Source organism: Eutrema salsugineum, unplaced genomic scaffold, assembly GCF_000478725.1.
Source record: "Eutrema salsugineum unplaced genomic scaffold, Eutsalg1_0 scaffold_4, whole genome shotgun sequence".
Lineage (NCBI taxonomy): Eukaryota > Viridiplantae > Streptophyta > Magnoliopsida > Brassicales > Brassicaceae > Eutrema > Eutrema salsugineum.
Window position 1 is genome coordinate 14,663,497 of NW_006256686.1, and position 22,309 is coordinate 14,685,805.

Genomic DNA, 22,309 nt, shown 5'->3' on the forward strand with positions numbered 1-22,309 from the left:
CGATTTCGAAATCGTCGTAAAATCATCGCCGTAATAGACAAATCGTCGTAAAATCGTCGTATAATATACGACGGTTTTGTTTTGTCGTAACGTCGAGGGAAACAAAATCGTCGTAAATGCGTCGTATAGTTTACAACAAGTTTACATCGAATTGCGTCGACTTTGTCTTCGTCTAGACCGTCGTTACCTGGTCGTTAATGGTCGACGTAAGATCGTCATAAAATGTACGACGCATAAATCGTCGTAAATCAATCGTAAAGTATTTCTTCATTTCGTCGTAAAATCGTCGTAACTCTCGGACGTATAATCATCGTATTTGTCGTCGTACATTGTAGTCGTAAATTCGTCGTAATATTTACGACGACGGTTTGAATAAATCTATTACGACGATTATACGACGTTTAATATAATAGAAAATTAAAAAAAAAATAATTCGAATTAAAATTTAAATAAAAAAATAATTTACAATTTAAAATTTATGAAAATTTAAAATTAAAATTAATTGTAATTTACAAAAAAACCCTACAGATCTAAATCTAAATCTAAATCGATCCCGTCGATCCCGTCACCGGCCTCCTCCCCATCGTCCTGGACGTGTTCCTTGCCGGATCTTCGATTTGATGCTTCCGCCGGCGCCTGATCTCCGGCTCTAGGAGGCTCAACCCCGAGAGATTGGAACATCTCCTCGTCCGTCTGCATCGACGGTTGCGTCCTAATGGATGACCCGGCGGCAGACGATCCGACAACCCCATCAGCCCGCAGCTTGTCCAACTGCGCCATGAGTACCGGGTTGTCGGCTTCCATGATCTCGAGTAGACCGTAGAGCTGGTCGATCCTCGTCTCGTACCGGGTCCGCATCTGATCGATCTCCTGGCGGATAACCGGATCCGGGACCCGGACGTGACCAGTCGCCGTAGCTCTCGGGGTATCACGGATGGACCCCATTCCTAATACCCGCCCCTTTTTCTTTGGGGCAACCTACAAATATTTAAAAACATTATGGTTAGAAATATAATTTAAAACTAAAGTTACATTAATTAAAAGTAGTAATTAAAATTACCTCTTCGAAGATCTGGTCCATCTCCGCCACCGTCAGCGCCGGGGTCGATTGGACCGAGCTACCTCCGGGAGACGTTTGATGCGCCTGCTGAGTCAGCTGCGTCTGTCGCTCCTCGATTGCCGCACAGGCGGCGTTGTAGATCTCCTCCGCCCGAGGATCCATGAATTCGCCTCGGCAAAAACCTTTTTATGCGTCTCGGCAAAAACCTTCGTCATCGGAGGAAGTTCTCCTCCGTTATCTTCGACCTACAAAATCAAAATGAAAAAATTAATTAGTATCAAGAAATCTGGCCATCATAAGCCATCTTCCGGCAAAAGGAATCTGGCCGGAAGTGTGCGGGACGTTCTTCCGATTTCCCGCATCGTCAGTAGCGTTCCTGAAAAATATTTTGATTAGAATCTATTATAAGAAAAAAAATAATGTAAATATTATTGAAATTAACTACGACTTACCTAGATCCGAAACACTTGGCGGCCGTAGTCTGGTTGTGCGGATCCAACCAGTACTAGACAAGGCCCCGCCAGACGGTATTGGACATAGTCGCCGGCTTGGCCTTGTCGCCGTCGACCTCCCACTTCTGTTTCCAGTCGGAAACGGTGTTGTTGAGGCGGAATTTGACCTTCTCCTTGAAGGCCGTCTCCACACGTCCGTGTGCGGATGTTTCCCAATGCCAATTTTGCTAGGAAAAAAAAAGAAGTTAGTAATTATTGTAAAAATTTAAAATTTAAAATTAAAATTAAAGGAAATGGTAAATTACTTACCGCAAAACACTTGAACCAAGTGTCAAGTGTGGCCTGATCCAGCTTCTTCCAGCTGGTATGGGGTTGTACGAAAAACCCCTTGATGATATCCGCAACGTTATGACCGACTGCATTGTCGGTCGTAAACCTAGTCAAATGGAAAGAGCAAAAGTTAATTAATATCAAATATATAAGAATAAATATTAATTAATTTAAAAATATTATAGGCAAAAAATAACGTACCAAAAGGTGTCGGGGGCTCGAACCGGGTCGAGTTTGTTCATGGTCCCACGACCGGGTTGCGCGAGAAGATCCTGTACCGTAAACTGGGCATACGGTACAGGCGGGAAGGATCAGCCTCAGGCTCGGCCTGTGCGGGAGCCGCTGGTTTGGCTGGTGGTGGTGGAGGCGGTGCCGGCTGCGGAACAACGACCGGTTGGGAAACCGTCCGTTGTGTTCCCGAGGACTCCGGGATGGCTGATCCGTTCGCCGAGGTAGACGGGGCCGTACCGTCAGAATCGACGAGCTGTCGGTAGTGAAATCTCTTAGCCCGAGGAGCCATCGAGACAGAATCTACAAAATTTTAAAAAATTTGTTACTAATTTTTCAAATATTTATTAAAATTTACAAAATCCGGGCCTATCTAAATTCCGAAACCTAAATTTAAATTCCGAACCTAAATCTAAATTCCGAACCTAAATCTAAAATAATATGTAATGAAATTATTTTTTTAAAAAAACTTACAATTAATTGGTCGGGAGAGTAGGGAGTGAGGGAGAGATTTAGTTTTTTAGAGAGAGAGATTTATAGAGAGAGAGGGGGAAGAGAGGAATGAGCGACGAAAGGGAAAAACTCGCGTCCCTTATATAGATTTTGTGATCGTCGTAAAATCGTCGTAACTTTACGACGATTTTACGACGATTTGGTTGTATAACAGTCGGTCCACTGCATGACACGACACATGTCGTGATGTGATCGTCGTAAAATTGTCGTAAATTTACGACGGTTTTACGACGATTTGTGCCGTGACCTGCGGAGGACCGGCTGAACGTCTAAACATTTATAACCTCGTACCTCGGATCAAGAGCCTATCCGGTGCAAACGGTACGACGGTTTTACGACGGTTTTGGGTATAATTGTCGTAAAACCGTCGTAAATTTACGATTATATTACGACGGTTTTACAATGTTTTTTAAAAAAGTGAGTAAACCCTAAATCTTATAAATGGGGTATTGCATAAATAACAATGCAAAGGTTATTGTATCCTAACATATAATAAAAAGTTTACAACTTTGCATGTATGATGGATTTATGACATGAGATAGTAAAAAATGAAATTCCGTAATCTAATATATAACCTTTCACTTAACATTTTCGAAAACATGCATGAACTTGTAAATATGTATGTTTTTTTTCAAATTTTTGATTTTGATCAGATTGATAGCATTTCATATAAAAGAAGATAACCAATCAAAAACAATTGTGAAATACCTTACAACCAATAATATATAAAAGATTCAAATTCTTGGATTTCAACATTACGACGCTTTTACGACGAAATAGTGTATTCGTCGTAAAACCGTCGTAACTTTACGACGATTTTACGATGGTTCGTCGTAAAGACGTCGTAATGTTGAAACCCTATTCATTCAGGGCTAAAAACCTAGACTTAGGGTTTAGGGTTTAGAAAAACCGTCGTAAAACCGTCGTAAAATCGAATTTTATGGTTTTTAAAAAATTCAAACAAACAAAGTTACAAATTACATAATAACAAACATTCACTAAATACAATGCATGAAACTCAATCAGATTCATCTTCCTCTATTACTTCATCACCATCACCGTCTTCTTCCGCCAAATCGTCATCATCGGTTTCAGCAAACTCATCATCACCTTCTTCTTCTGTATCATCGGGAAGATCTTCAAGTTGCCTGTTCCGAGGGTCTATTAAGAAAATCTCCTCATCAACATCTGGTTCAGACAGATATACGCAAGTGTCCTGTTGAAGTGGAACATCCTCAACCCCTACAATCTTGCCCCTCGGAGCCACTTTAACTACAGCTAACCATGAAATTCCTGTTGATCGAACTCGAGGGTATGACAGAAACGTTACCTGTTCTGCTTGAGAAGCTAATATAAATGGCTCAAACCTGTTGTACCGTCGTGATTTGTTCACGTCAACAACTCCAAACTTGTTTAGACGTACCCCTCGTCCAACAGTTGGATCAAACCAATCACATTTGAAGAGAACAGTTTTCAGCCTTAACAATCAAGGATACTCTACTTCAATTATTTCTTGCACAACTCCATAAAAATTGATTTCACCCCTCACACAAACTCCATAGTTTGTTGTCGCCCGCTTTGCACCGTGACGGTATGTGTGAAAAACATAGCCCCGAATGAAATACATTGAGGCTGTAGTTATTTTTGCCATTGGACCTAGTAGTAACTCATGGAACCATGTTGGAAATTCATCTGGATCATTCGGGTCCACCTAATAAGAAAAAAATTCCGCTTTGATTTCTTGATTTCGATATATAGCAAATTAAAGTAGTACTCTTTTAATTAAAATTTTATACGTACTTGCCCTTTTAACCACTGGGCATAGTGTTGATCTTTACGATCATTGATTTCAGTTTCAGAAACCCCAGATATGCATTCTTTAACCTCATCAACAAATGTGCTGAGAAAAACAACAAATAGTTATTAATACTGACAACTCATATAAAGATATTATTAATTAAAAAAGTACCTTTCATACGATGACAACTCTTCACAATTTAACAGGATATACGTATGTGCACTGTGATAATCTTTTTCATTGGACCACCAAACATCTTTTAGTTTTCCACTAAGACGTCCGATCGGCGAGAATATGTCAGGTACACCTTCAACGGCATAAGTATGGCCAACTCCTCCATCATCATATCGACGAGTAGCTCTTTTGCGTGTTCGTACTTTCGGTGCAAAATAGTATGAAGTGAAGTGTGAAGTCTCTTGCGTTAAGCTTCCCGCCACAATTGAGCCTTCCACTTTAGCTATGTTTTTGGCTTTACCTTTAAGATGCTTCATGAACGAACGCCAGTATACCATAACTGATTCAACTCATGTATGAGTGGCTGAAGAAATACATCGAGAGCTCGCTTCGGATGATTTGGACCTGGAACCAAAATACTTAGGAAAAGAAATTCTGTTTGCATGCACAAATCTGGAGGAAGGTTATAAGGAGTTAGGATTACTGGCCATAATGAATATTGTCTACCAGACATACCAAATGGACTAAAACCATCAGTGCACAGACCAAGATAGACATTCCGTTTGAACTTAGCAAAATCTGGGTATACCATATTGAAGTGTTTCCATGCCTTTGCATCTGATGGATGAACAACTTCTCCATCTACTTGTGTATGTTCTGCATGCCATCTCATTGATGCAGCTGTCCTTTCAGATTGATAAAGCCGTTTTAACCTATCAGTTATAGGGAGATACCACATACGTTGGTACGGTATCCTTTTACGCCCACTACCAGTTTGCGGCCTGTATCTTGGTTTTTGGCAAAATCGACATTCCTCCAACTGATTATCATCTTTCCAAAAAATCATACAGTTGTCAACACATACATCTATCATCTCAGAAGGTAGACCAAGACTAAAAATCAACTTCTGAATTTCATAGTATGTTCCCGCTGCCAATTTATCCTCCGGTAGTTACTCCTTCAGAAGATCAGCCCAATTATCCATGCAAACCTCAGCCAGGTTATGATCTGTTTTAATTGACATCATCCTAGCTGCCAACGATAATTTAGACAAGCCTTCTCTACATCCTTCGTAGATTGGCTGATTAGTATTGTCTAACAAATCATAAAATCGTTTGGCATCTACATTAGGTTCCTCAACAGCATTACCCGTATGCGTTTCATGAAATGCATCAGTCACCATTTCGTGCATCCTATCATGATCTAAACTTTGGTCATATTGATACTGATTAGGCTGATGACCATAATTCGATTCATCAATATCAACATGACTTTGATAATTACTACTACTACCAGCATTCCCATGAGTATTACTGCCATATCCTTCTCCATGTAGATACCAAACAAAATATTGCGGATAAACCCTCTATTTAATAAATGCGTCCACACGGTTTTGGTTAGTGTATACCTCGTATTCTTGCATTTCAAACAAGGACAAAACATCTTCCCACTATCTTTCGTTCTCTCCATATTTGTAGCTTGATACATAAATATTTCTAACCCGTTCTTGAACTCTTCTGTCAACGCCCCATCTGAATCTTTACGCATATACATCCAACTTCTTAGCTCGTATATAGACATCTTGAAGATAAACTCAAAATATTGTCTCTTTTTATTGATTAGACAATAAAGGAGGTGGTCTCTTGTGTCACGTCTAGCCACGTGAATGAAGTAAATTAACCTTATAATATTATTACTTCTTTGATTCAAAGTAATATAACTCTTAATTCGGGTTTTCAGCAATGGACAACCCAATATATAAGGATTTACAACACTATACTAAAATTTAAGAGACCTACAATGGGTCTCCAAGATGAAGATGCTCTTATGTTTGAATGATGATGTGTTGTGATTGAATGAAGGAATGAAGATCTATTTATAGGAAAATTTCAGGCTTTACAACGCTTTTACGACGACTTTTTACGACGGTTTTACATTCAACAATGATATTACGACGAGTTTACGACGATTTTGCGATAAAATTTTTCATCTACAATTGTTAGGTAAACATGTTTCAAATGTTTTTCACCTAACTCCTTTTTCGACGTACAATCGTCGTAATATGTACATCGAAATGTAGTCGTCGTATATTCGTCGTAATTTTGCGACGAATTTACGACGACTTTACATTTACTAGCAAATCTCTCGTTATCGATGTATAATCGTCGTAATTCGTCGTAAATTGTACGTCGAGTTTACGATGATTTTTATATACGACGGTTGTTAAATTAGACGTAAGATCGTCGTAAAATCGTTGAAAATTTGCGACGATTTAAAAACTGTCGTAATGGACCGTTGGAAAACGATTGTTTTCTTGTAGTGTCTCCATTTGGATTGACCCTCAAGTGCTAGAACACAAGAGTTAATTGACCTTAGTAGGCTAAAAACTTACTATCAGCCACACTGTCATGTACGAGGAACTCGAGAATAGGTGGTCTTTCATGTTGAATCTCTCGAATCCTTCGGATTCGAAGCCCAATGCTATATGTTTAGATCGTATTGGACCGTAAGCCTAATAAAAGACCGAATTTGACTCAGGATACCGTACCTAGAAAAAAACCATAGATGCCACATGCCAACACATTACTCGTCACGTATGAAAAATTAAATTTATCTCCAACATTTACTATTTTAAGTTTTTTATGTAATTTGAAATTTATAGAAATAAATATAGATGTTAAAAAAAAAAATTTCTATCCCGTGCATCCGCACGGGAAATATTTATAATTTTTCAAAATTTGTAATACAATTTTTGTTTTTATTTTTTTAGATATAATATTTTAATAAGTGAAATATATTTTTCTGTTTATATATAATTTGTTCTATTGATCTATTTTTTCTTATATATGTATGAATGCGATTAGAAAAATATTGTTCTAATTCGTCTGTTCATATTAATCTGAAAGTATAACGACTATAAAAACATCATTATAACATGTTTATTTATACTAATTTAAAAAATTTCGACTATTAAAACATAATTATAACCCGTCTATTCATATTATTTATATATTCTATATATTTTTTTAAGTTTGAATATGAAAAAATTTAGATTTATTTAATTAAAATATACAATAATATATTATTTTTTCTTTGTTATTCAAAAAATTAATTAAATTTAAATGTTTAATTTAAATATAAATTAATATATGAATTATTATTTTCGTAAAAATATAATAATAACTTATTTTTTTATTTTGATATATAATATAACCTATATTTAAAGAAATTAATAACAAATCTAAATTGAGATTTCAATGTTTGAATTTATTTTGAACGACCACAAATGAAACAATGAAAAATAAAAAGAACGACGCTGCGGCTACTTTCATGGGTGTTATTAGTGTCGCCGGTGACGCTGAGAAAACTCAGTGTTAGTCGGAATAGTCACCGTAACCCATTGCGGGTGACATTGCCTCTTACTCTCCACATACTTGAGTCTCAATCAACTTATAATTTCAGTTTTTTTTAATCGCAAGTCGGTGACGCAGCGTCATATTTTCGAACAGACCCAATCTTAAGTGGTAAGAGATGAATAAACGGTTTATGAAAATAAAGAAGACAAACAATTGATCTGATAAAATCAGAAAATAAAAAACCTAGGTGTATTTTATTTTTTGACAACCACGTGTATTTTTTTCTAATTTCCCGAAGTTAGGCGATGATAAATAATAGGAAAACTCGTTATTTCTGTGTCTACTGGATTTTTGTGCACACCAAGTGTTTGACAAAAGTTAACAATATATTTTTTCTCGTGACAGAAGATCACATCTCCAATCTTTGCGCTCCTTCTTATCAAATCACGTGACAATCACGCTAACAAACCAACCCACTCTGACCCTTCAGTCTCCTTTCGTCCTCGTCTTCTTCTCTTCGACGCTTCCCCATTTTCTCTCTCTGTGTTTTTTTCTCGGGAAATCCAGAGAGTCGTGGAATCAGAAAGAAGAAACGCCTTGCTTTCTACGAGATTTAGCAATCCCTGATCATGGAGACGGAGCCATCAAAGGTTGAAGAACTGAAGAAAAAAAAAGAAACTGCCCAGAAAATAGATCCGTGAGTAGTAAAGTACAATCTGCTTTATGCTTTTAGCTTCATAGAATGTCTCTGAGAATCGTTTGTTTGGTTCTTATCTATTGTTCAGAGATCTCGCAACCAATTATGAGGGTCACGAAACGTTGGAACCAAAGGAATCTGAAGAGAAACCAAACCCCACTCTGGTTTCATCTCTTGATATGATACTCAAGGTTTTGCAAGAACTGTGGTTGTGCATTCTGAATCTCGTTTTTTTCTCTCGTTTTTGTTTATTTGATTAAAGTTCTGAAGAAAGAACGTGATTGTGTAGTCTCTGTGGAAAATCAGCGTTTTCACTAAAGAGTTGCCCAGCTTCACAGAAGATGAATATGTTTCCGAACTCCGTGATTTCTTTCTGAACGATCCAACTCTCGCTCATCCTATGGTTCTCTTCTCTGACCTTTTTAAGCCTTTGTCTTTGGTTAATTACTCTTTCTCAATCTTCTTCATATGAGCTTATATCTTCTTTGGTTAATTACTCTTTCTCAATCTTCTTCATATGAGCTTATATCTTCTTGTTTTTTACTATGCAGGAAACAAACGCTGTTTCTGAGCTTTTGGTAACCATCTTGGAGCTTCTTCCTCGATGGAGGAATGAAAATGGGGAAAAGCCTCTCAATTCCCACTTTGAACTGTTGGAAGAGACGAAAAAGATTTGCAATAGATGCAAAATGGATACGGAATATCCGGTTGAACGTTCTTATGGTCTAACCGTCGCCGCTAATTCACTCAGAGAATTCAAGGCAAGTCAGTTTTTTTATTTGTTCCTTGTAGATTAAGAGAACGAGGATTCAGTCTACCTTGAGAATGATGGTGGAAATGTTTGGTTATCACAGTCTGCATTCGAGGATTTTACGTTTGAGAACATCCTTAAGGTTATCAGGATCACCTTGATGATGCCTTGTGACAAGGAAGGATGCGGGAAACGAAGCTATGTTGATCGTATGATCAATAAACTTCCATATGTTTTTACAATTGGTAAGAGATATGGAGTGAATTGGTTAAATCAACTACATAATGGAGTAGTTTTGAGAATTTCTTCTGGTTTTTTTTTAGCACTTGAGTGGGAGAACAACGAGACAGAAGGAGAGATGTTAGATACAACTTCTGCTCTGGCGACTGTGATAGATATTAGTGCAGTATACAAATACGAAGGTGACAATCTATTCACCAAATACCGTCTTGTATCAATGGTAAGGCCAGTAATCTATATCTTTCAGTTTTGTTTGGGTTTCCTAATGAAGAGTATGTTACCAGAAACAACTCCAATGTTAATATTCAGGTTTGCTTCCATGGAGATGAATACAACTGTGTAGCTTATGAAAACAAAAGATGGGTCAGACATTTTGGTTCTAAGAAAGAGGTAAAGCTTAGTCATCTTTATAATACGAGAAAGTTACTCGATCTGTGACTTCTTTGTCTTGGGTTCTGCAAATTAAACTGAATGATGTATGTTACTTTTCTAGGTTATTGGAGACTGGGATAGTGTTCTCAGGTCCTTTGTAAAACTGAATATGCGGCCTGAGATTCTATATTTTGAAAACGTAAGCTCGTTCAACTGTATATTTGCGTATGTTTTTGTGTGTGCGTGTTCTTAATTTCACCTACTTGGATTGCAGATTATGGTGGGAAGCAAGATTGTGTTCGGGTCCTTAGGGAAAAGATCTAAAAACCAATAAAAGATTTGTCAGTGGTGTAGGAAATGGATTGATGTATATGCAAAACTTTAGAATCGATGACTGGGTCTAAGTCAAAGACTATACATAGAGTTAGTAGAACAATGCTTTGGAGATAGACATTTTGAATAGATTTTTCTTTTTTCTTCAGCTAAAATTCAACATCTTGAGTGATAAGATCATTGATTATAGTACTATTCTCCAAAAGCACAGCTCAGTTTTTTTTCATTATTATGCATTTCAATTCGATTTATTGGCTGGTAACACTTGTGAAGATGATCATAGAGAGATACAGCTCGCAGATTTAGTTAATTTGACTTTTGTGAGATACTCTATACTAGTGTTACTCAGTACCTTTATTAAAAGCTTTATTTATTTTACCTTTTTGATATACTCTGTTGAGTTTGTACATAAACTGATTATGGACAAATATTTTGTACATAAACTGGATACTTTGTTATAGTAAAGCTTTCCAAGAACGGTTCAGGGATTGTCTGCAGTTGTTAAGAGTTGTAAAAACTAGGGATCTTCAGATTTGAAATGACGCTAACATTCTCGGTTATTCAACTTCACTACTTTCTAATCTCCACTGATCTATTGTCACAATGTTCATTTCTTGAATTTCGATACATCAATGCTAAAATCCAATTTCGATAACAATTATGTGACTTGTTAGGCTATCGATCAGGCAGCTGCATAAAACAGAATCTCGGGCCGAATCTTCATTTCTCCACAGAATCTGGCCACACTCTTCCAGCTACCAACAGCCTATGGCATCACCACACATATCAATGATATCTAAGTTCATAACTCAGCTCAAGAAAGACATGCAAAGGCAAATGTTGTCTTACCTCTTTTGTTAAAGCGTCATGTCTGAAACTGACCCGCCGGTTCTTTTTATAAGCAAGGCAAATGTATTCTTCGTCTTTACCACAACAAATCTGCATCACATATTTTGAGACTATAAAGGAGAGACAGAAGAACAATAGCCCCAATATTGTGACCCTGTTTCAGATTTTACCATTGACTCAAGCCGGTACTGAGTGTTTGGTTCTTAACCTTCATATATACCCTGAAATCTCCCGCTCCAAAGCCTTTCTTGTTCCAGAAATTTTCTTTTCAGTTTCATCCCTCTCCCATTCCAAAAGTAATGTACCCACAAAACCCCAACATTGTTTTATCATATCATAATAAATGTAATGAATAGATAAGATCAAAACCGATTGTGATGATAGGCGGTTCTAAGACACATTGCAATTTAAACCTAACTTGATTTACACTCATCTAACAATTTTTAAAAGAATAACGAACTCATTAAATATTCATTTATTGTCAGAAATTCTTTATTAAAAATAAGTAAACCGGGAACTTGAAACGTCTTAATAATAAATCAAATTTTCGATATTTAAATAAAAACTAAAGAAAATATAATAAAAATCTTTATTGAAAATAATTAAATAAAATACGGCCATGGTCCCCAGAAGCAACACCGCATCATTCGCCACAAGTACTACTCTTCGGTCTCACCTGAAAAAGAAGAGAGAGGGGTGAGTAACAAGTTATTCAGTGAGGACGATCCTACCTGTGCACTTGATTTATATAAAGAATTAAACATAACCACATATATGTCTACTTAACCTAATATTAGACAAACAACAATCATAAATATTTCACTAGTATACAGAAACCTAACACATAAGTTTCCACTCACAAGAACGTCACACTGTTTAAATTTGGTGACTCGTCAGCCACAAATCTCACAGGCCCGTCAGCCCCTGTACTAGCCACACTTCCTCTGTGTATGGTCTAGCCATGGTCCCACTTCGCGAAACGTCCTCCGTAAGACCAGCAAGCAATCCGTCCATAGGTCGGGATCAATCATGCGCTCTAACGCGCGTAAACTAACACCAATAACAAATACATACAACAGTTCTCAAAGAATCATACATGTTCGTTTGAATTATCAATCAATCTCTAATTCTAGGTTCAGCACACACATATACAACTATGTCTAAGACAACCTATAGATCCACAAGTCCCTCCTCACCTTTGCCTTGTGGTTGAAGATTCGGTGCGTCGGAAAAGCTGATTAGAATATGCGTCCCAAGGTATGCGATACACATAAAGCAATAAACTAGGGTTTCAGATTCGCATGACTAAGCTGTTTCTTGGCCGAGAAGGCAAGCCCATAACTTTCGCATCCCACCTAAGAATTGAAATCCGAAACTTGTTCTGAAAAGTTGGATTCAATAGCTTCAATGGGTAGAAAGTGATCTGGGTCCTTCTAGATCGATGGTAAACCTCTGTCAAGTTGGCTCTGCGAAACTGGAAAAATTGGATTTGTAGAAAGAAGCTCACATAAAAAACGGAGCTTACCTTGGATTTTCGATCTGTAAACTTCTATGGATTCCTTGCAGCATGATCTTTCCAGAGGTATAAAGATCGGCACCTAGCTCGATCTGAGTTTCTGGCAAATGATGTTGGGGCCGGTTTCACCCCAAGCGGATAAAACCATCTAAAAATGATTAAGTATTGGAGAAAACCGATTTGGCAAGAAGGAACAGCTGCCCGCCGAATATGGGCCGAGCCGTCCCACAAAACAAGTGGAGCAAGGTGTGCTCACCAAGACGAGTGGGCCGAGCCGTGGAAGAAGATAAATGGGCCGAGCCGTGAGAAGAACAAAGAGTGGACCGAGCTGAGCAAGAGGAAGAATGGGCCAAGCCGCTTTTCTTCGTGTTGGGCCAAGCCAGTCCTTCTTCAATGAGATGAGCCAAGATCGTAAAGGACGTAGGCCCATAAAAACCCTAGGAAAAGTGTTATGGCGGTGGCCGCACGAAGCGATAAGGAAATATTCTGAAAATCTTTCCCGAGATTCTCAGCTAGGCGGTTCATAGACTCTATATATATAGTCGCTTTCCCGAGACCCCGAAGACTGAATCGGTTGGATAACTCGAGAGCAATAAAACTTAAACACTTTTCCAGCAAAAAACCCTCTTTTTGATCTTACTGTTCTTGCGATAAACCTTAGAGATTTCGAATCCCTTAAGTTTTTCTTAACAAGTTTTTGGTTGTGCGAGTTTTGGCTCATACAATTTGAGGCCGTCTGTGGGGACTTGAAATTTTCTTACTCAATATCGTCAAGAGCTAAACATCCGAAGAACATGGCAACCGACGCACCCAGAGACGACAACAACAACAACAGCACGGAGAAAGACGCTCCACCAGCAAGCACGACAACGACAACCACCGAAGCCCAGGAGGAGATGCGAAACATGATGGCCACGTTGATGAAGAAAATCGACGAGCAGGACAAGAGGAATGAGGCGATTACGGAGAGACTTGACGCAATGACGCCGAAAGATGGCACCTAACTTGGAAAGCCAGGATCTCCGATCCGACAGATAGAGTCAAGAGACGCTTCGATTTCTCAACACCTGCAGGAGCATCCGGTAGAGGCATAAGAAATCCCATGGCTCCGCTAATGTTTCGTCCCCTCGGCGAACAAACTCCTGCAGCTACCCGAGTCAACATGACCGAGCCGCCCCCACTTCGTCAAAATTCAAGGCGACGAGGCGATGAGGAGGAGAACGACGTGATCGATGTGGACGTCCAACATAGCGACAGAACCAGGAACTCGCAACAAAATAGCTCGGCTCGGCAGATAAGTCAAGAAGAGCTCGCCTCGGCACTAAATCGCATTCAAGCTGACGAAGTCGCCAACCCAATTCGCGATAACGACCCAACCGAGGAAGAGGAAAATCTCCAATGGGTCGAGCAGGCAGAGTACGAAGACGAGCCGAGGAGAGAAGAACAGGAGCGACCTCGCCCACCTAGGAGAATGACCCGCACACAGACCTTGGAGATCGAAGAGTTGTAAGCCTCAATGGCTCGGACAGCAGTAGAGATACGCGCCATGAAATCTCAAGTGCATAATGCGACAAGTGCCGCGCCAGCGATTGATCGAATGCTCGAGGAAACCCAAAGAACTCCGTTCACGACGAGGATCACAGAGGCTAGGATCCCCGAGACCGGAAAAGTCAGGATCTCTTTCTATGAAGGAACCACTGACCCAAAAGGTCATATCACGGTGTTCCGCATAGCAATGGGACGAGCCTTCACGAGGAACTCCGCCAACCTGACCAAGCAAGAAAAAGACACCGGTTATTGTCTGTTGTTTGTAGAGCATCTCAAAGGGGCCGCACTAGAATGGTTCTCAAGGCAAGAACGTAATTTGATCAACAGATTCCAGCAGCTCTCCGCCTTGTTCTTGAAGCAGTACTCGATGTTCTTGGACCGAGGCACCTCCAACGCCGATCTATGGATGTTATCTCAAGTACCTAACGAACCGCTTCGGGATTACATGGCAAGGTTCAAAGCTGTTGTATCCAAAGTAGAAGGAATAAGTGACAAGGCCGCCCTTGAAGCCCTAAAGCGATCCCTATGGTACAAATCAGAGTTTCGACGGGAGATGGCGCTGAACACGCCGCAAACAATTCAGGACGCTCTGCTGATAGACAAGAATTTTTAGGTCTCAGGGCTATCAATCCCCTTGTCAAAGTAGCACAAAAGAGGTTGTCAATCCAAGAATGTGGTGATAGACATTAAGCTATGTGATCAGTTTCTCAATTCAAGCAAACAGGTGAGGTTTTGATTGATTTGTGACAACTACAAACTTAAAACAAGATTAATGACTAAAGAAGTGATCAAACAAAGACAAGAAAATGAAAAAAATAATGATGAGAATGTATGTATGATGATGAGAAAGGTCTTAGACATGATAGTGGATTAGGGTGCCTTCAGTGTTAAACTAATGAGCTAATGAACCATATGATCAAGCAAACCATTCAATTTAAACATCATTAATTAAGTTAATCCTCTCATGAAGGTATCAACTTCTATGCTAAAAGTTGCTAACCTAATCATCATTAGTGAAACATTAGTCAACAAGCATTAAGAATCAGTTTAATCTGTCATTTAAGCATATAGACAATCATTCCCATGATAAATAACACTTAAACCTCTAACAACCTTGGTTCACGCATTTCATCAAAAACTTTTGATGCATGAAATGCCCAGAATCTAGATCACATATGATTTGTATGGATCTAGCATTAAGAACAGGTTGTAGAGAATGGAATATGCATGATCTAACCCCTAAGCTCACTAATCTACCACCTAAGCACCCTAATCTACATATCTAAGACCTTAATATGGGATTACTCACTAATCATGATCAACACACTAGATCCTTTGCAAGATGTGTTGTTAATCATGATTAGAAGTGTGATTTGATGATGAGAAATGATAAAACAAGATGGAAAACACTCTTTAAATCGATATTAAACTCAAAACAAAGTATTAGCCAATGGTTCCTTCACCAAGAAGGAAAATGAGACTAAGGATAAGATAAGGTTCTCTCCAAATTAGGTCTAAAAAGTATTTATAGTGGTCTTGGACGAACCGGGTCAGCCTGGAACAAACCGGGTACTGACCCGGCTTTGGTGGGTAAAGATGAGGTTTGCCACGGTCTAGCAGTTCTTGGTCAAGCCGTGGCAAGTGACCGTGTCAAATCCCGAGGCTTCTGTTCTTGGATGAATCTTGGTGCCATGGGTTCCCTCTGGTCGTGATGCATGGCCGTGTCAAGTCCCGAAGCTCTGAAGGATCCCAAGTGTTGCCTTGCCACGGTCAAGAAAGCATGGTGTCAAACACAAGATAGCAAGTCCATATCACCCTCAGACTAGTGGTCAAGTGGAGGTCTCTAATAGACAATCAAAGCCATTTTGGAGAGAGCAGTGAGCACTTCAAGAAAGGATTGGAGCAAGAAGTTGGATGATGCTCTTTGGGTCTATAGGACTGCTTTCAAGACACTTATTGGCACATCTCCCTTCAACCTTCTCTATTGAATGAGCTGCCACTTACCAGTAGAGCTTGAGTACATGGCTCTCTGGCCTGTTAAAATGTTGAATTTTGACATGAAAACAGCTCAAGAGAAGAGGGAGCTAGAGGAGATAAGACTCAGTGCTTTTGAGAGTGCAAGGATTTACAAGGAAAAGACCAAGATATTGCATGATCGGAATATCATTAAGAGAGAGTTCAAGGTGGGAGACTTTGTTCTCTTTTTTAACTCTAAGCTCAAGCTCTTTCCTGGTAAGTTAAGATCAATATGGTCAGGACCATTCAGGGTTTTAGAGGTTAGAAGCTATGGAGTATTGGTCTTGGAGGGAAAGGATGGAGAGGGTTTTGTTGTGAATGGATAAAGAGTCAAGCATTACCTGATTTCATGATATGTTCAAAATTTGCATCATTTAGGTTGTATATTTCATTCCCAATCGTGTTATTTCTCATGCATATTAGGTCCTTAGGTGTTGTTTTAGGACTTAGGAGTTGCATTAGGTCCCAATGAGTCTTTTCATGTTTGAAGTGTTTATCAAGTGTATTTGGAGCTATTTGGAGTTGAAAAGTTGAAACCAGGAAGAGAAACGGTGATCAGAGCTTGAAAGATGGTGAAAATGGGTCTTTGGAGGTTCTTGGCGATTTTCACGTGCCGTAGGCAACTTTTCTCGGAGTTTTTCATGTACCGCGAGTGAGCCTCTCGGCCAAAACACGTACCGCTGCTAAGGTTTCTCGGCCAAAATTTCCGGGTGCAGACACATCTCAGAAATCGCGTTACCGGAAGGTCTTTCCGGTCGATTCAGATGTTGGGTGCTTCATCAAAGTTTGAGAGGATTGGATCATTGTTCCAGAGCAGGTAGAATCATTGTATTTGGAGGCGTGAGCAGAGAGTTAAGCTCGTCGGAAGGCACGCCTGTCTCGCTACCGTTTTGGACCGACCTGATGAGCTCCGAAGAATGCGAAGGAAGATGCACTTCCAGACCGATTCAGTCTACAGGGCCTTCATCAAGATTTGATATATTTGAGTCCTCTTTCCAGAACGTTTGATATCATTCAATTTGGAGCTATGAGCAAGAATATAACGTTTCTGGAGTGGACGCATGTCTAGAAGCCTCTTTCTGACCGTGTCAATGCACTGCGAAGATGAGCCCTCCAGGGAACCTTCCACTTCCCAAGCGCCGAAGGTTCCTTCACCAACGTTTGAGATATTTTAGTGCCCTTTCCACTGCAGCTGGAATCAAGCCGTTCAGATCTATATTCTGAGAGTTACTCTCCCCCTAATGTGAAGTGGTCCGACGAGACCTGAAGGCTGCGAGATAGTCTTGCGACTTGGTTAACTCGCAATGCCTGGAGATTAATGTCTGGGGATTGAGCTGCGTGTTGAGATGTGCGAGTAAGGTAACACTGGGTAAGGTCAAAGGTTCCCGAGCAAGAAAAATACTAAGTCCAAAAGTGTGTGACTTGAGCATGCGAGTTGGCCAAGCTTTGAACTGAGCCGCATGAAGACTCGCAATTTACACCGACTTGAGCATGCGACTTGGGAGTGATGAAGACCACCCCACACATATTTCTGAAGGCCTGTGCTACATGGTCGTGCGAGTTAAGGAGCAAAGGGAACTGAACCGCATGAAGATTTGCGTTTTACACCGAGAGAGTAATGCGGCTAGGCTTACATAGATTCTATCTAGCTGAGGTTTCTTTCTAGGACTGTGCAAATTGGGCATGCGACTTGGGACTAAAGGAGGACCAAGTCGCACACATATTCTCCCCAGATTTTTTCTTGGTCATGCGAGTTGAAGAGGAGGAAGACTGAATCGCACAAAGACTCGCAGAACACACCTAGATGCGCATGCGGCTGAGACTAAAGGACTTAAGGCTCACAAGACTGCTTCTTTGGCTGTGCTGATATATTCATAAATTGCATCATTTAATGTACATATTCTAGTCAAAATCATGTCTCATTTGCATGCATTTTAGGTCTTTAGGCATTGTTTTAGGACTTAGGAGATTGCATTAGGTCCAAGAGAGTTTTGCATGTTTTGGAGTGTTAAACAGGTGCTTTTGGAGCCAATTTGGAGTGGATGATGTGATTCAGATGAAGAAATGGAGTTGGAATGATCAAAAATGGTGAAAAGGAGCAATTTTGGGTTTCTCGGCAAAATGGTGTACTGAAGGTCGAAGGTTCTCGACCAAAATCCTTCCCGCGGGTAGCTTTCTCGGCCAATAACACGTACCGCGGTCAAGTCTCTCGGCCAAAATCTCCGGGTGCAGACACGTTTCCGAAATCGCCTGTCCGGGGAACCTTCCGGTCAGATTTAGCTGTCGGAGTCTTCATAAAGGTTGGAGATAATTGAGTCAAGAGTTCATAACAGTTGGAATCAAGGCATTTGGACCACAGAACTGAAAGATATGGTAATCGGAAGACGAACAGGTCTCGCACTCATTCCGGAGCAATCCGATACCCCTGAATGATTGCCTGTCCGGGGAGCCTTCCGGTCCGATTCAGACGGCGGGTGCTTCATAGAAGTTGGAGAGCATTGCATCACGGTCTCTTAGCAAGTAGAATCGTGGAATTCGGACGCGTGAGCAGAGAGATAAGCTTGTCGGAAGGAACCCCAGTCTCGCAGGTATTCCGGACCGAGCAGATCAGTTCTAAAGGATGCGAAGGACGGTGCACTTCCAGGCCGATTTAGTTTCCGGGTCTTTCATGAGAACCATAGACATTTGAGCCTTCTTTCCAGAACGTCCAAGAGCATTCAATTCGGATCTATGAGCAGAAAGATACAGTCTCCGGAATGGACACATGTCTAGACGCCTCTCTCTGGTCGTGTACATGCACTGCAAAGATGTGCCCTCCAGGAAGCCTTAGACTTCCCAAGCACCGAAGCTTTCTTCACAAAAGTTGGAGATAAATGAGTCCTCTGTCTTCTGCAACCGAAATCATTCAATTCGGACAAGTCTTATAGGAGTTACACTCTCCGGAATGTGAAGTGGTCTAAGCTGCTCTGGATGCTGCGAGTTGGAGAGGAAGGAGACCAAGCCGCAGCAACACTCGCAAATCACTCCGACTTGAGCCTGCGACCTAGGTGCAATAGAGACCAACCCGCACAGTTTGTACATTCCCCAGAAACCGCCTTAGCCCTGCGAGTTGGAGAGGAAGGAGACCAAGCCGCAGCAACACTCGCAAAACACTCCTACTTAGGCGTGCGGCTAAGACAAGGCGATTCAGGCTTCACAAGACAAGTCTTCATCTACTGCGACTTAGGTGTGCGACCTGGGACATACTGGACTGACCCGCAGGATTTCCACTTGACCCAACTGAGCCGGGTCAGTACCCAGTTTGTCCTGGGCTGACCCGGTCCATTAGCACTAGGTATATATAGTTTTTTGGGAGAAAAACCCAAGTAGATCATCTTCTCTCTTAGTTTCTCTCTAGTTTTCTTTCCTTTTTAGTGTAAAAACGTTTTGGATTAAGAGAGATCTCAAGGATTTAATCAATCTAAGTCTGTTTGTCATCATCTCATCATTTCATTTCTGCTTCTAATCATGATTAACATCATCTCTTGCAAAAGATTAGATGTGTTCTTCATGATTAGTGAGTAGTCATCTTTTAAACTTCTAGGTGTGTAGATTAGGGTGCTTAGATGTTTGATTGGTGATGTTTAGGGTTTAGATTCTCATTCCATTTCCTTAGTTAGTTGCTCCTAATGCCAGATTTCCTTGGGAAAGTGAAATCTGGGTTCATAGGCATTTCATGCACCAAAAGTGTTTGATGAAATGCCTGAATGAGCTAACTTAAGGGTTTATGCCTTTTTCATCATGGGAATGATTTGTTAAATGCATGAATGACATATTAGAACTGTTTCTTAATGCTCATTGATTCATATTTCACAAATGATGATTTGGTTTGAAAGTGGATTAGTGTAGAGATTAATGCCTTCATGAGAGGATTAGTCTAGATTAGAGTTCTAAGTTGAAATGTTTGAGATCATGTGATTGCTTGTTATGTCTTTCTGTATAAGATTCAGTCTTCTTGGTTGAAAGATTGTTTGGTCACTTATTAGGCTTGATGCATTATGCTTGCTGATTGCTTGATTATATCTAATGGTTGTTAGACTTGATTAAGTGATTTGCAAAGGAATTATTGTCATGGGAATGAATTAATCTGATTAAGAAGCCTAGACTAAAGAGTAGCAAGTGTTGCATTATGTTCTTAGCATCATGATTCAATATCTAAAGCACCCTAATCAATGATCACATCTAGAGGTTTAGCTTTTATCATTTGCTTAATCACCATCATCTTGTTTTGTTTGCTTGCTTAGTTCATTAATCATAGCTTGTTTGTTTCTTGTTTTATGCTTTCTTGTTGCTGGTTTCACAAAACTCATCTTTGATTACTTGACTTAAGAACCTATCACATAAACTAGTGCCTAACTACCACACATATGGATTGACACCCCTTATACTACTTTGACAAGGGGATTGATAACCCATCTAAGGCTTTAAAAACCTTAGTTATCAATTGGCGCCGTTGCCATATTGTGTGGGGATTGTTAGCATTAGTTTCTGATATAGTTTTTGAGATCAAGTTTATTTTGTTTTACTGATCACCTTTCAAGCTCTGTCTTTGTTTTCAGGTTTATGATCACAAGAAGCCAAGCCAGAAGACAAAGAGAAAGAGCTGTTCACTTGGAGAGGTTAGGAATGAATCAGCAAGTTGGGAATGAGCATCAGGCTCAAGAAGCTGATCAAGGTCAAAGAGCTGGTAATGGGATTGGAATTCAGGCTCAACAGGCTCAGGTCCATCAGGGACACGCTCAGGGTAACCAGAACCAAGACCGACCTCAGGTTAATCCACCACAGCCCCACCCAAACCCACCCATACGTCATCAGCCCCAACCAGTCTTTGTTGGTGAGAATGACCGAGCTTATGCACACCAGTATGGAGCAGGAATCAGGCCACCTCCTGTCCAAAACAACAACTTTGAGGTGAAGGCCTCTTTGATCAATATGGTTCAGAATCAGAAGTTCCATGGCTTACCTATGGAGGATCCCTTGGAGCATCTGGATCAGTTTGACAGAGTTTGTGATCTCACTAAGATCAATGGGGTATCTGAAGACAGTTTCAAACTGAGATTGTTCCCATTCAGCCTTGGAGATAAGGCACATCAGTGGGAAAAGAACCTCCCAAGAGGATCCATCCACACATGGGAGCAATGCAAGATTGCCTTTCTATCCAAGTTCTTCTCAAGCTCAAGGACTGCAAAGCTAAGGAACCAGATTTCCAGCTTCACTCAACATTCTAATGAGACCTTTGGAGAAGCTTTGGACAGGTTTAGAAGCTACACAAATAAGTGTCCACATCATGGCTTTTCAGAAGCCTCTCTCCTTAGCACTTTGTATAGAGGAGCTGTTCCTAAGATTAGGATTCAGTTGGACACAGCATCAAATGGAAATTTCTTGGCAAAAGAAATCAATGCAGCTATGGAACTTGTTGAGAACTTAGCCATGAGCCAAGACACTTATGGGGAAGATTATGATAGAAGCTATAGAGGAGAAGATTCTGGTAGACACCAAGAGCTGGAAGAGAAGTTTAAAGTGTTGAATATAAAGCTTGACAAAGCCCTAGCTGCCACTCAAAAGCCTATACACTATGTGAGTGAGGAGAAGAGATGCTTCACAAATATCAATGAAGAGGGTCTCACTCAAGAGGAGTTGCACTTCATTGGAAATCAAAACAAGTTCAATGGTTACAACAACTTCAACAACCACCAGAACTTGTCCTATAGGAGCAACAATGTGGCCAACCCCCAAGACCAAATATACCCTCCTCAAAGCTTTGTTCAACAGAATCAGTACCAAGGTAACTCCCAAGGTCAACAGGGTTTTCAGCAACCAGCGGTTCAGAATCAAGGGAATAGCTTCACAAATCAAGTCAGCCTACAGCCAAAGGCTCCACCTCCTGGTTTTGGCCCACCAACTGTTCAACAAAGTCCTGATTTCAATGTTCTTCTCCAACAGCTCTTACTAGGACAACAAAAGATGGTATCTGACCTGAGACACTAGGTACTGAACTAAAGTCTATTAAAAGAACAAGGGCATCTGCACTTCTGAC

The 22,309-nt window shown here is 40.3% G+C and overlaps 1 protein-coding gene and 1 non-coding gene across 4 annotated transcripts; one reads left to right on the forward strand and one right to left on the reverse strand.

Annotated features, from left to right (window-relative positions):
- The first annotated feature begins 8,192 nt into the window (after positions 1 to 8,192).
- On the forward strand, positions 8,193 to 10,637 carry LOC18013842. Of its 3 annotated transcripts, none has more exons than XM_024153969.1 (9): positions 8,193 to 8,608; positions 8,697 to 8,799; positions 8,898 to 9,047; positions 9,160 to 9,369; positions 9,463 to 9,604; positions 9,683 to 9,819; positions 9,909 to 9,989; positions 10,093 to 10,170; positions 10,246 to 10,637. In XM_024153969.1, exons 1-9 carry the CDS (start codon positions 8,541 to 8,543, stop codon positions 10,303 to 10,305), a joined length of 1,029 nt encoding a protein of 342 aa, XP_024009737.1. In that variant the 5' UTR covers positions 8,193 to 8,540; the 3' UTR covers positions 10,306 to 10,637. The 3 variants fall into 3 exon arrangements, with proteins under 3 accessions (XP_024009737.1, XP_024009738.1, XP_024009739.1); XM_024153970.1 differs by having other exon boundaries at positions 8,898 to 9,011; XM_024153971.1 differs by having other exon boundaries at positions 8,572 to 8,608; positions 8,697 to 8,813.
- A 10,822-nt stretch (positions 10,638 to 21,459) lies between these two features.
- LOC112084857 lies at positions 21,460 to 21,566 on the reverse strand. The gene has a single exon (XR_002898515.1). It is a non-coding gene; the product is annotated as a small nucleolar RNA R71 (small nucleolar RNA).
- Positions 21,567 to 22,309: the final 743 nt, after the last annotated feature.

What these genes read in the sequence shown, in the direction of transcription:
- LOC18013842 (XM_024153969.1), top strand. Translation starts at nt 8,541, where the DNA reads ATGGAGACGGAGCCATCAAAGGTTGAAGAACTGAAGAAAAAAAAAGAA. An exon ending in TCCATATGTTTTTACAATTG is followed by an intron (nt 9,605 to 9,682) that starts GTAAGAGATATG and finishes GTTTTTTTTTAG; the next exon opens with CACTTGAGTGGGAGAACAAC. An exon ending in AATACCGTCTTGTATCAATG is followed by an intron (nt 9,820 to 9,908) that starts GTAAGGCCAGTA and finishes GTTAATATTCAG; the next exon opens with GTTTGCTTCCATGGAGATGA.